This window comes from Trichosurus vulpecula (assembly GCF_011100635.1).
Source record: "Trichosurus vulpecula isolate mTriVul1 chromosome X unlocalized genomic scaffold, mTriVul1.pri SUPER_X_unloc_1, whole genome shotgun sequence".
Lineage (NCBI taxonomy): Eukaryota > Metazoa > Chordata > Mammalia > Diprotodontia > Phalangeridae > Trichosurus > Trichosurus vulpecula.
In genome coordinates, this window is record NW_023494377.1 from 8900210 (window position 1) to 8914251 (window position 14042).

Sequence of the window (14042 nt, forward strand, 5' to 3'; positions counted from 1 at the left end):
ATCTGTTTTATCTTTTATAATTTCCTCTGTCCCTTGTTTTGCTGAAGAACATCAGCTACCCATGACTCTGAAAGCCATATATCATCTGCTTCTCCTCATTTTTTACAGGTTTAAAAAAAATTTTAACTCACATATCCTTTTGTAGTTTATGGTGGTATGTGGTATAAAATTGTGATTTAAACTAAATTACTATTAGACTGATTTGCAATTTCCTCAGCAGCTGTTGTGAAATTGGGAAGCTTTACTTTTCTGGAGAACTCCCTGTGCTATACCTTAATACTAAAGTTTTTCATTTCTTTGAAAATGAATCTGTAGCCCAATCTTTGGTGGTACTTAGTCTCTACATAGAAACCTCAAGGAACTTAGATTCTGTTGGATATAATCCTCTGCTCTGGCTTCAGGTTTCCCTCCAAGGTGCATAGTATGCCCAGTAACTTTGGATCCTATCATTTCTCCTAAACTTTTGGAATGCATCCTTTCTACTGGTATATTCCCTGGTTTTTAGGCTCCTAGAACAGGAGTCATGGTCATAAATTACTTATCCCAATCTCTAGGGATGGACAGTCTACTCACTTCCTTGTCACCACCCTTAAATATCTTTCCTAGTGCTCAAATGCAGATCTGCAATCTAAAAATAGACTCTAAATATTAGAATTTTTTAAAAGCACACCTTTATTAAGTCCCTTTTGTCTATATAACTGCGACAGGTACAGGAGGTTACCAAAATGACTAGATCTCCTTGGCAAGCAGCAGACAGTCTATTTGGAACAGAAGAGTAATATAAATTACTGTTGAAATGCAGATTATAATGTGATCTATTCATATGGAGGCCTATTAAAGGAGGGTTAGAGGTGTGGGCCCTAGGTAAGTGATTGATTGAAGGCAAAGGGCTCTAGGCCCCTCTGCTTCTGTCAGGTGAACTCCTCGGCTGTCCAGTAGGTGGCGCTCTGGTAACAGGTTTTGCTTGGGTGGTGAAGAGCAATTACTGGAGGCTAGAAAGCCAAGTACTTTCTCCTCCAACAAGGAGAAACTGGGAGCTTAAGTGGAAATGAGGGGAAGTTTGAGGAAGAAGAAGGCCAGGCACGGACCCTAGATTTGGGGCAAGCAGATTTCAAAGGTGTCAGAGAGAAAGTAGACAGGATCCTGTGGCCTAAAATTCCATTGAGGAAGTAGGCCAGGACGGGTAGGGAGCTCTCAAGAAAGAGTGTTTTTGCACGTGAAGGAAAAGGGATCTCTCTGAAGAGATCTATTTGGATGCACAGCGAAATCACCCAACTTAGATTTTAAAAAGGCATGTACAGAAGATGGCAGCAAGAGCAGGCAACTGAGGAGGAATGCCATAGTGTGGCATAGTCCGACGAGATTGGGCTTGAGAGTGTGGACTAAAGCTAGGGCAGGCTTAGGCCCAAAAGGACTGGGTGTAGGCCTTGCTTTTTAAGGCCATAGGGAAAAGAATAAGTTTCTTGCAAAATGAAGGGCCTATACTAGGATCAGGGGCTATTAACCTGGGGGTCTGAATTTTTGAAAACATATTTTCAAAATTGTATTTCAATATATTTGTTTTCCTTTGCGATCCTATGTGTTTTGTTGCTGAGAAGGGGTCCCTAGGCTTCACCAACCTGCTTAAGGGGCCCATGACCCAAGAAAGGATAGGAAGCCCTGGATCAGATGATCTCACTGTGATTCTGGTGACTTAGATCCAGCCCAGAGGTAGGGGAATGGTGCCCTCATCACACCACGGGTGGGGGGTGTGGGATTGTGTTCAGTTTGGGATCTACATGATAGAAGGGTGTTGGTGAAGCTGAAACTTGTCTAAAGGAGCATAACCAGGATGGTAAGGGCCTCAAGTTTGTGCCAGGTGAGGATCGGTTGAAGGAACTGAGGGTGAAGAAGAGTACACTTAAGGAAGGTTGTGAGAGCCCTTTAAATTCACATTGCTAGCTGTCATGGACGACGGATTAGCCTTCCACTGCTTGACTTCAGAGGACAGAACTTGGAGCACGGGGTGAAAGCTTCAAAGAGGCAAATTTGGTGCTGCCTCCAGAGGATGATAAGTGACTCCCTCCCCTCACTGGAAGCTTCCAGCAAAGGCCAAAGGACAGCTTGGTGTGGGTATTGTACTAGAGGTCCTTTTTCAGAGACTGGTTGGGTTAGATAACCATCACATTGGGCCATTTTGCTACAAGTCAGGTAGGTCCCGCCTCTTGAGGAACAGGGAACCAGCCTTCCCTGAGAGAGGAAGCTGCCACTCCTCTGTCCCTAAGTTGGACCTAAGCCCTTAGAATCACCATAGAGCTAGAAGGACCTCAAAGATCATTTAGTCCAGGGCTTCCTAACCTTTTTTCAGTCATGGACCCCTTTGGCAGGTTGGTGAAGCCTAGGGAGCCCTTCTCAGAATGTTTTTAAATACATAAAATAAAATACATAGGATTAAAAAGAAAACTAATTATATTGATTTTGTTTTTTTAAGTTCACAGACCCCAGATTAAGACTCACTGATCTACTGTAAACCCTTCAGTTTGTAATTTGATAGTGCTTGACAGATAGGGAGATAGAAAGCAAACAAGATAGAGGCCTTAACCCTGAAGGAATTTACAACTTACTGGGAGTGACCTCTATGGAGTCTTAGCGTGAATTATGTTCTTAGTGTGTAATTAGTATGACTTGGTATGAATTAAAATGTAAGTGCAGGAAAGAGAGAGAAGTACAAGTGTTAGGTTTTCCTGAAGAGACAGAAGTTGAACTGAGCCCTGGAAGAAGGGCTTGAGTCTCAACCAGGAGAGATCTAGGAGGGAGGGCGGGATTGTAGGTGGAGGAGGGCATGCCATAATTCATGGGAATGAAGAGAATAAATTTGGAAGGGTTGACAGAGTCAGCAGAGCTCCCCATCCGGCTAGACTGGGGGTTGTAAGAGAGGAAAGGAGGGTTCAAAGGTGACTGAGGTTTGAAGCATGAGTGACTAAGAGAATGATGGTACCACGGACAGGACCTATTCCCTTACCTAAGGTCAGATGCCAAGAAGGAAGGTCAGGCACAGGAGTTCTCCCGGGGAAAAGAGAAAAGCTTTACTTATCACTCCTCCTGCTTGCTTTCAAGTCTTTTCTTCCTTTTCTTCTTTGGAGGAAGCTGAAATCCAGTGGTTTGTGAAGAGTCCACTTGGCAGTGACCCCTCACTACTCCCTCCCCTCTCTGCTTTCACTTGGGCCCCACGTTCTTCTTTGTAGCCTACCTGGGGATCTCTTTTCTCATCCTTAACTCCTGGTGCCACCCAGAGTAGAATTAAAACAACAAAAGCAAAAGCTTGCTGCTGTACAACTTCTCACCTGCTTTTCATAGTGGATGTTTACATCCAGTCCAGTTTTTTTTTTTCCTGGCTCAGGGCCCACAGGCTGGTGCTGTATTGGGCCTTTTAGATAAATATACGGATATTACCTGGGGCCATCTCCAGCTGTCTTGATATCTTCCACTGGACTCAGATGACTCTGGAGGAGAAAGTGAGGCTGGCGACTTTGCACAGCCCTCTCTCTAAATCCAATTCACTTGCAAGTCATGGCATCATCTTCCTGATGTCATGGTCCTCTTTGAGAACCAAGGACAAACAACAACCTGTGAGTAGTCCAAGCTGCCCCGCTAGGGACCCAATTGGCCAGTTCCAGTTGGGAAATTCAGCTCGTCCTGTCCTCTCCTCTTTCCCTTCATTTCCCTCCTTCCTCTCCCTCTGTCCACATGGGTATTGTGCCCTTACCTGTGGGTGCTCTGCCCAAAGGAATGTAAATTTTGATGGCTGAAACCCAGCAAGATATCTTAGGGTTTGCTGGCTAGATTTCTTTCTTAAAGACCATGCCTTAAACCCAGTTCACTCTGGCTCTCATTGATTGGCCGACAATAGGTCCCAGCCCAAGCACCACTTAGTGGTCACTGTTTGGGTCCTGGTGGCTCAGAGTGAATGTAAATAGTAAATGTTTCTATTTTGGCCAGAAACTCTGAGGGCTGTCCCCTCTCTGATTGATTTTTTTTTTATTCAATAAAAGGGGCCATTCCTTGGCTCACTTCTTGACCAGCTTTAATCACTGAATGGGTGTTGCCTCAGAGTCAGAGTGACAGCTCAGAGAGACCTTAGTTTAATAAGTCCAAAGTCTCCCATTGCATCTGGGGCCATCTTCAGTCATCCTGATCTTTATCTTGCTACTACACCCAAGTAGCTCCAGAGGAAAAAGTGAGGCTGGTGACTTTGCAAAGCCCTCCCTCAGTGTCTCCATCTGTAAAATAGGGGGCTGGACTTGAGAGCCAGTAAGCACTTGCTGTGTAGTGGTAGACATTGTATGTGCCCCTTCCCCCGGGGTGTATTGGGGAATGGAACCTCCAAACAGTTTAAGTGTAGAGGACAGGCAACCAAAGGGACTAGAAAGACTCCCTTTGAGAAGTGTCCCAGCTGAGTCTGGCAGGAAGCTCCAGATTCTAAGGACCAGAGGTGGAAGGAGGGAGTACATTTCTGGGGAACATGCCTCTATACAGAGGTATGGAGAAGAGGGGTGGAATGTTTGGGAACCAGAAAGTTGGCCAGTTGAGCTGAACAGATTATAAGAAAAGGAGTCATGGGAAATGAGTCTGCAGAAGTAGGCTGGAGCCCAGTTGTGAAGGGCATGGAGAAGCTTGTATTCTGTCCTGTGGGCATTAGGGAGCCCCAAGGGCTCTTTGAGTAGGGGACTGATGTGATTGGATCTGTGCTTTGGCAGCTGTATGGGGAATGGATTGGAGTGGGGAGAAACTGGAGGCGGGTACCCCGAAAAGGAGGCTGTCCAGGTGAGAGGTGACGAAGGCCTGGTGAGTGAAGGAAAGGGAGCATACTTTGAGAGTTGGTGGGGGGGGGGATACTTGATAAAGCTTGGCAGCTGATTGGATATGGGAGTGACAAAGAATCAAGAGTCAAGGAAGACTCTTGTAAACCTGGTTAACTAGGTGGTGTCCATAGCAGAAATAGGGAAGTTTGGGGGAGGGTTGGGTTTGGAAGGGGGGTCAGTTTGAGATGGGACATCCCGGTGTTGATAGTTAGCAGGTCAGTGATGTAGGACTGGAATTTATGAGAGAGATTAGGGCTGGCTATGTGGGTTTGGGAGTCATGCCCATAGAGCTCCATGTGGTTCACCAAGCAAAGGAATGACGAGAAGGCCCAGGAGAGAGCCGTGAGAGGACCCGTTGGGGTTGGGTGATGGTCCAGGAAAAAAGACAGATAAGGAACAGTTGGGTAATAAGAGAGCCAGATGAATATTGTTGTGGAAGATGGGGGAAGGGAGTGTTTGACAGCAGAGAAAAGCCATTGGCCCCCTTGGAAAGAGCAGCTTCTTTAACTCCATTTTGCAGTCCCTAGCAATCTTACAGATAGCTTTTTCCAGGAGTTTAGTTGTGAAATAGAAGAGACAGGTGGATCATAACTTAAAGGCATGGCAGAGTTGAGTCAAGGAGACCAAAACCTGCTTGAAGGCAGTGGGAATTAGTGGTAGGGGACTGCAGGTGGGTGGGCAGCCAACATTTGTGTGGTACTTTAAGGTAAGTGATCGGGGGCCCAAGTATCAAGGTTGGCCTTGGCAAGATATAGGGCTATGTCTTCCTCAGACCGAAAAGAGACAGTGGAGGTGGCTGATGATGGCAAATGACCTTGATTTTTTGGGTCAAGTCAAGGCCTCTGGTAAGAGGGATTGTGCAGACAGCTTGAACTCCCTCCAGTGCTCAGCTTGGCCCTTTAAGATGAAGCGCCGCAGATGGTCCTGGTTCGGGAGTTCCTCTCTTCTGCCTTGGCCCAGTGAGGGACAGGGAAGGAAATTGATGGGAACTCTTGGGGCTCAAGTGTATGCTGTCCCCCAGCGCATATCAGGCCTGCCCTTGCCTTGCTCCACTGATCACAGGAGTTAGGAGGCTGCAGCTGAGAGCTAGGCTCCTTCTCTTGTTCACCTGCTGGTTGGCCACCCCTGCCCTGGGTCCAGCCTCTTAACAATGCACCTTTGGCTACTTACCAGTGTTCTTGAACATTTCTCATGTCAGCCACTTGTCTAGGAGGGGGAGGGAAGTGCTGTCTATGCTCACCAGCTTGGGTTCCAAGGTCCTTCAGTGTCCAGTGGTTCCCATCTATGCCACCAGGTGGCACTCTGAAGTCCCTTGCTTCTTCGACAGAAGGGGTGGTCCTCCAGACCTGGCGTCATCCTCCTTCTGCACTGGAGCCCCAGAGGGCTTTGTGCTGGCAGGAGGGGGGGGTGCCGATCTGACTCAGACATGCCTGCCCTTCCAATCTTTGTGGTCCCCATCTATCTCCTGTCTCCACTGTGCCCCCCCCCCCCCCCCCCCCCCCAGTGGTTAGTTCCAGACTGCCTCTTTGTATGTAGATGAGCCGGCCGTCTTGGTTGCTGCTCAGCCTGGCCCTTGGTGGAAGGCCTTTGGTGCAGAGGGCCTGGCTGAGGAGGGGTCCTACAGCCTGAGTTAGGGAAATCTGAGCCTTGGGCCACGAGATCCCTGAGACCGCTAATTTTAGAGGGTACATGTCACTGGAAACTCGCTGCTCTTGCCAGATGGCAGCAGTCTGGCCAGCCCTGGGCCTGTTCCTGGGGGAGCCCCCCTGGTTCTTGTACCCCTGACTTGGATGGGACTGAATAGCTGTTAATTAACTGAAAAAAGGAAAGGGGAAGGCCTTCTGTGACCCACTCCCACTTCTCTTCTGAGTGCTTGCCCAAAAACTGGGCAAGGCAGAGCCCCCAAGGGAAGTGGAGGTGGTATTGGGGGAAATCTCCTGGTTCTTTATTTTTAAAGGGTTTTTTGCCACTGAAACCACGAGGAAAATGTGAGCATTTGTTTGAGGTAGGGGAGGGAAGGGGAGGAGGAGGAGGAGGAAGGAGAAAAGCGAAAAGCACAGCAAAGGCCTTGTGAGTGAGCACTGTCCCAGGGCTGTAGCTTGGGCCCAGCTTTTTTGCCCCCTGCTGTTCTTCCTGGCTGTTCTCTATCCCTTTCTGAGAATGGAGTTGGGAGGTGAAGATTTCTTGCTCACTCCCTAGTTCTGTGACCTTTGTGCCCTTGTGCCAAATGGGAGGGGGAGAGAAGTTCTCATACTCCAGCAAATCCCTTTGGGGGGAAGCAATGTCTCCCTAAATTTGATGGATGAAGAAGTATCTCCCCAGATTTCAGGAAAATGGGGGAATCCTTGAACTTCTCACAGCTGTCTAAGACTGGGGTTTGTGAGTAGGAGGAGGGCTCGCCCAGGCTAGGCCCTGGGCCTGCCCTCTTGGAAGGTTGTATGCTGCTTTTGACGCTCCTTCTACTCCTAGCTGAGGCCCCTCAGATTGCTGGTTTAGGGGTCTAGGAAGTCAGTACTGGCTCAGCTGCCCTGTGTTCACTTCTTTAGGCTAATCAGACACCCATTCTGCTCACATGGCCTGGTTTGTTTTGTTTTTCCTTGCTGTGAGCCCTGCCTTGTGTGTTGGCTGTCAGGATTTGGGTGTCTGAGATTAATATCTTGGAACTTTGGAAGGGAAGTTAAAACAGGGCCTAGGAGTCTGGTCTGTCCTTCCCCTTGATCCTGCCATCTACCATACAAGGCAGGCCTGGTGCCACAAGGTGGCTGGTCCTGTGGGAATTAAAGCAGCATCCTCTCCATCCCTCATGGGAATGCCCTACAACTCTGGTTCCCTCTGGGCCTTACATTTACAGGCCAGCCCTAGATGATATAGAGAATCAGCAGGTCTAGTCTGTAAGGGTGTCTATTCATCACTTCTCACTTTGTCTCCAGGGACCCTACTGTGAGTCTTCTCCCTCTCCTTCAAAAAACAAGAGGCAGGAAAAGCCCAGTATCAGGGAGTGGGTTTGATAAGCCATAGCAACCCTGGTGTGCTCTTGGAGACAGATCTTCAGGTATATCTATTTGTGACCAGATGGAATTGCTTCCCTGCCCTTTGAGGGTGGAGACTGTCTCTCTGTGAGGTCAATGGGGAACAGACTAAGTCAGATATAAAGTGTGGTAGGTGCTTTATTAGGGATGGATGCTACAGGAGCCTTCCCCTTAACCCAGAAGTGTCAGTCAGGGTAGGTCATGCCATCTGGCTCCTTTTTTTTCTTTTTTTAAATACTATCCTCTTCCTTTTTAAACAATCACAGCCTGCTCAGACGCCTGGTGACCCTTATCTCCCAGCAGGCCACACTGTTGGCCTCCAATGAAGCCTTCAAAAAACAGGCTGAGGGTGCCAGCGAAGCCGCCAAGAAATACATAGAAGAAAATGACAAGCTGAAGAAGGTGAGTTCTGGCCCCTCCCTTTAGCACGTGATAGCCCTGGGGCTGTGCCAGGTGGGCAGCCTCAAGCAGTTGGCCAAGCACAAGGGCTCCTGCTCTGGCTTCAGCTGCCAGGGCCCTGAGCAGCCTCGCCCTATACTGCCTGGAAATGTCCCTACTGACAACATCTTGTAAAACTGCTGGCCTGTGGCAAAACCCAAGAAGCCTGGCTGGGTGGGCTGTACTCTGTGGTGTTGACTCAATCCCAGGTGTCCCAGTGATTCAGCTCAAAGGTTTTCCTTGTTGAGAGTGAGCTCCTTACCCTCTACTCTGACTTTCTTTGTCACTTTCCCTTTCCCTGAGCTTTTTTTTCCCAAGGTATGCTGATAAATGGTTAATAGCTGTATCTTGGGGAAGAATATGTGCAGGAAATGCTTTAAATGGGCATTATTAACTTTTTCTCCATCACTTTAAGTGGGTTGGTTGACAAACTACAGCCTGAAGGCCCATGTGCATTTTTAAGTAAAATTAAGTTTTATTTTAAAAAATGTAAAGATCGTTTTTAGCTCAAGCAGGGTCAGTACAAAAACAGGCTGCCCAAAATGAAGGGTCAGTGGGACTGGAGTTTATCTACCCCTGCTTTAGACAATCAACAAAGCAGCAAATCAAGGCCCGATTTGTCAATTGGCTTTTGATAGCCAGGGAGAGCTGGCTCTAGCATGGACCCCCCCTCCCCCCCCCCCCCGCCCCGGGGGGTGGGGGTGGTTTCAGAGGTGAACCAGTAAGCCAGCAGCCTGGCTGGGGTGGTGCCTGTGGGTGAAGCCTTTTACTGGGAGTTCTGAGGCAGTTAGACTAGAAATTGAAGCTAAAGGGCTGTCACTGAGGGGAATCCATTCTAGCTAGCCAGACAGGTGGGAACAAGTACCATCTTTGGCTTTAGGAGATACTCCTGCTAGGATCTGGGCTTCCCTTTTTCTTTCTCACATCCCTAGACACAGATATGTCGGAGGTATCTAACTGCTAAGTTAGGGTAGGTTAAAATCCCTAAGTGCTGAGAGGTTAGCGATGAGGAGTTAGTGACCAGAGTTGCATTAGGTGAGTCTTGGAAGGTTTTGTTGGCTGAGAGGCCAAATGGATCTTGCCCATGGTATTATCTTGGGTGAAGTGGACAGTCAGAGGTGGGGGAGGAGGGGATAAAATGGAATTGATTGGTGTGATTATAGGGGCCATTGGCAAGACCAGGCCAAGGAGATTAGCTAGAATTGGATGACCTGCCCAGCCCATTGATTGGTAAGGGACAGTTGTTTCTTCTGGTGAGAAGGGAATGGCTGGAAATGGGGCGGGGGGGTAGGGGTTCAGTTCTGGTCCTTATTCTGGGCCATATCCCGTTAGCAAGCATTTATTAAGTGCTTGATAAATTAGAAATAATCCTTGCCAGCAGGGATTATCTTTTACCTCCTTTTGTATCCGCAGTGCTTAGCACACTTCCTGGTGTGTAGCAGGCACTTAATAAGTGTTTATCGACTGACTGATGGAAGATAATAGCATGAAGAGGGATTGGGAAAGGCTTCCTGTAGGAGGTGGGATTTAAGCTGCATCTCAAAGGAAGCCAGAATGCAGAGATGAGGAGGGAGAAAGTTCCAGCATGACAGAGTTGGGAGATGGAGGGACTTGTGTGAGGAGCAACAAGGAAGCCAGTGTGACTAGATTGCGGAGTATATGGGAGTGAGTAGCATTTAAGAAGACTGCAAAGGTATGTGTGAGGAGGCAGGTTAGGAAAAGCTTTGAATGGCGAACAGGATTTTCTGTTTGATCCTGGAGTTGATAGGAAGCCAGTGAAACTGACCGAGTGGACAGGAAGGGGGAAGGGTAGTGTGTGATATGGTCAGACCTGTGCTTTATGAAGAGCAATTTGACAGTTCAGTGGAGGATGGATTGGAGCGGGAAAAGAACCGAGGCAGGCAACCCCCCCCCCCCCCAACAGCTATTGGAATAGTCAAGGCATGAGGAGTTGGGGGCTTGCACCACAGTGGGGGCAATGTCAGGGGGCATATATGACAGCCTTGGCAACAGATTGGATATGGGGGTTGTGAGCGAGTAAATGACCTTCCTAGAACTTCCCCAGAAGGCAGGCTTTTGATAAAGACTAGCCCAAACTGTGGACAAGACTTCCTGTTGGCCTTAGGCCTTAGGCCTAGGCTGACAGAGGCTTTCCTCCCTTATTCCCTAAGGGCAACTCGATTGGGAGGTGAAGGGTGGGTCTGGGTCCCCAGGGAGTTGGGTAACCCAGGCCTCTTTGGTGTTCTTCCTAGGAAGCTGGCACCAATGGTGGCAAATTGGACCTGAACGATGATGTGCTAGTGGAGAACAAAAACCTAAAGGCTGAGCTCAAGAAACTCACGGAGGAGCTGGCCGTCAGCAAGCGGAGTAAGAGCTGGGCCCATGAGAAGAAGCTCCCTGGTCTTGCCCCCTGTTCTGGGAAGCTGAGGAAGAAAAACCCAGAGTTTCTTCCCTCTGCTTTTCCCTGCCAGGCCCCCCCCAACACACACACATTTATGTGTATGCCAAGCTATCATGGGGCCCTGCAATGCCAAGCAGAGGTCAGGAGCTGGCAGTGCCAGTGGATACAGAAAGCCGGATAGTGTTTTGCAGCAGCATACAATGTAGACTAGCTGTGCCAAGGGGGAGGTGTGGGGAGCCCAGAGATACCTTTGAGCTGAGAACAGAAAGGGGTATTGGGGGCGGAGTAGTGAAGGTGGAAAGAAGGTTCAAAGGTCACAAAGAGAAAAGTTCATGAAGGGAGTGGACAGTTGAGTTTCTCATAAATCCAGATGGGCTATCAGCCTCCCCAAGTCATTCCATCCCCCAATTCCCATCTATTCTCTCTAACACCCCCAGGCTTTGGACTGCCCCCTGTTCCTCCCAGTGATTGAGCTGCTTAGCTCAGTCTGAGCAAATGGGGGAAAGTCCTGAGAGATGATGGCCTCTTTGCCCTGCTGTGGCAGGTTGGCCAGTAGAGGTGGCCTGGCAGGGAAGGGGTGGCTAGGGCCAGGACTAGGTGTACAAAAATGGCCCAAGGTTTGGGTGATTTGTTTCCTTGTCTGAACTCTGCCCACCTCCTCCCCCAAACTTGGTGGATATTGGGTTCTTCATTGTTGCCAGCCTATCTGGGCAGCAGATTGTGGATCCAGATGTGGACACTTGGTTGGTGTGGCACCAAGATCCCTTTGTGATATTGGGATGTCTTTTTGTGGCACACCTCTCTTTTCTTTACTTAGTCCTCTAGCCTCTAAGACTGTAGGTGTGCATGAGGAAAAAGGGGGCACACAGACTGATTTCGAAAGCATGCCTAAGCTCCTTTTAGAGACAGTGACCCTTCCCAACCTCCCCTGTCCTTGGCCAAGAAGACTCTGAAAAATGGACTGTGGCATGCAGACCGCAAGCCATGCCCTCCCACCCTAATTTGTCTCCTGTCTCCTCTCCCAAGACCTGGAGCGAGCAGAAAATGAGGCCCTGGCCATGCGCAAGCAGTCAGAAGGGCTGACCAAAGAGTATGACCGCCTGCTGGAGGAGCATACTCGCCTCCAGGTACGTGCATAGGCTTGGCACTGGGATGGGGTTAGGGGTGGGGAGACCTCCAGGTATAGGGGTGGGATGCTGAGGGGATTCTCCATTCCCTGGGACGCTGAGAGCAGTTAATGAAGAAAAGAAAACCAGTTTGACCCTGGGCCTCCTCAAATAGCCAAGGAACAGGAGGGGCCCAGATAGCACTAGCCCCTCCTCCTGCCAAGTGATGCCAGCTGCTGGACCAGCACGTAGGAGGGCATGTTTTGAAGACTCCTTCAGAGGCTGCTTGCCAGCCTTGGGTATGGGAGTGATGCTTGTAGGGTGGGAGGGCCCCTGAAAGCTGTCTGCATAGGTTCAGGCAGCTCCTCAGTCTCTCTCCAATTTCTTTATCCTCTGTTACCTTATCATCTTTCTTGGGCCCTCCTACCCTAAAGTGTCCATACCAAGTACTGGGACAGAGTGTAGGAAATGGGGGAGAGCTCTGGCTCTCCCAGGTTCATATCCACCATATGCTTCCACCTGGCAGTATTAGGGGAGATGGAGAAACCAACATGGTTGTGGCTTCTTACTCCATCACAGGCCCTCTGGCTGCCTGGGCCCTCCCCCCTCCGCAGATCTGGACATAGCAGAGGGGAAAAAAGCCAGCAGCGCTTCCCTTCCCTGGCCACACATCTGGGCCCAGGAGGCCTGCTTAAGTGATGGCAGCCCATTACCCTCTCTTGAGTCAGAGATGGACATGACAGGTTGGGGTGTGGGCCAGCTTTCCCACATATCCCCATACTTACCCCGGAATAGCTCTGAAACCACAAGGGCAGACTCTGGAAGCCCAAGTGATCTTGTCTCAGGTTGGGGTGGGGAGTTATTTATAGGCCCCCAGCAGCTATTCTGGGCAATCACAACCAGTCCTGCCCTGCAGGGGGGTTGGGAGCCATGGGGTTGACCATGGAGGTCCTTAAGTGCTGACCCTGGCAGCTACCATGTTCTGGTGTCCATACTGGATGCCAAAGCTTGAGGCCCAAAGTAGCAAAGGAGGTTGTTTATTGCTTTCCTGTCATTCATTGCCCTCTTTGACCCTGTGGGCTCCTGTCACAGCTGAATGGGAGGTGGGAGGGAGCCACCCAACCTCAGTGGGCAGCTTGCTGCTCCTCCCTTAGCCTTAACTGTTGCCGGAGGCACACATTCTGGGCTAGCAGCTTGGGTTGGCCAGGCCTTGGGGGTGGGGCCTCAGCACAGGGGGTGCAGGGGCTAGTAGGGCTGTAGGTGGTAGAGTTGGTTCTTGCTCGTGTTCTGGGAAGGTAAACAGGAGAGTCTTGTCCCTTCCAACTGGCCCCACCCTGGCAGGGGCCCAGCCTCCCAGCTCCTCCTGAAGCGTCCGCTCGGCTGTCTTCCCAGGCTTCACTCAATCCCTGTCTCAGTCACCAGGCTCCTGGCTGGGTCCTGGCAGCCACATCACAGCCACAGGCTCCAAGACTCAGAGCTACTGCCAGGGATGATGGGGAGAGTTTTAACTTGGATTTGGGAGGCTGACATTCCTCCCCCTCCACCCCCAGCCTGGACACTTCCTACTGGGGAGGGTTTGGGGCCAGGCGAGAGGGGTAGAATTAAAGGCTAGGTAGGGTGCATACTCACACATTGCCAAGAGGGAGTTGGGACCACTCATGCCATTCTGCCCCTCTCTTCTTTCCAGGCTGCGGTGGATGGGCCGACAGACAAGAAAGAGGAGTGAGGGGTTGGCTGCCTTCCTCTTCCTCCTTCCTCCCCATCACAAGCAGCTGCTTCTCTCTGGAAAGGGGAACGCAAGGAATGCTCCCTGCCCCATCCAGCCCTTACTTCCTTGGTCTTCCTTGGGCCTGTGCTGACTCAACTGCTTTTGCTTGACCAACTTTCACCACTGAACTCCCCCACCCATGCTTGCCTTACCCTGAATCTAGAGGACAATTAGCAATTAGAGATGGGGCAGGGAGCTTGGGCCCCTTCTTATTACCCCCCTTGCTCTCCGCCCCCTTCTACCTTCATCTTCCAAAGGGGTTTGCTGTCTGAGTAGGGGCCACCAGAGTGACTGTTTTTTTTGTGGCATCGTGTGTTCTCGTGTTCTCTCCAGTGTGGGACTTCTGGGCTTGGTTTGGTTCCCAGCTTCTCTTGGAGAAATAAAGTTTGTTCATCAAAGCAACTTGACTGCGTGGATCTTGCCGGCACCGAAGAGATTCTCTCCCTCTGGAAGTCTCCC

At 49.9% G+C, this 14042-nt stretch overlaps 1 protein-coding gene across 1 annotated transcript in view; it reads left to right on the forward strand.

Moving 5' to 3' along the window:
- The window catches only part of BCAP31 (B cell receptor associated protein 31), a 35261-nt gene extending 21276 nt beyond the window's left edge, over window positions 1-13985 (forward strand). Inside the window, exons 5-8 of the mRNA XM_036740374.1 lie at window positions 8137-8272; window positions 10561-10675; window positions 11736-11836; window positions 13503-13985. Coding sequence (XP_036596269.1) covers window positions 8137-8272; window positions 10561-10675; window positions 11736-11836; window positions 13503-13541 — 391 coding nt within the window. The 3' untranslated portion in view covers window positions 13542-13985. The remainder of the gene's footprint in view (window positions 1-8136; window positions 8273-10560; window positions 10676-11735; window positions 11837-13502) is intronic.
- Window positions 13986-14042: the final 57 nt, after the last annotated feature.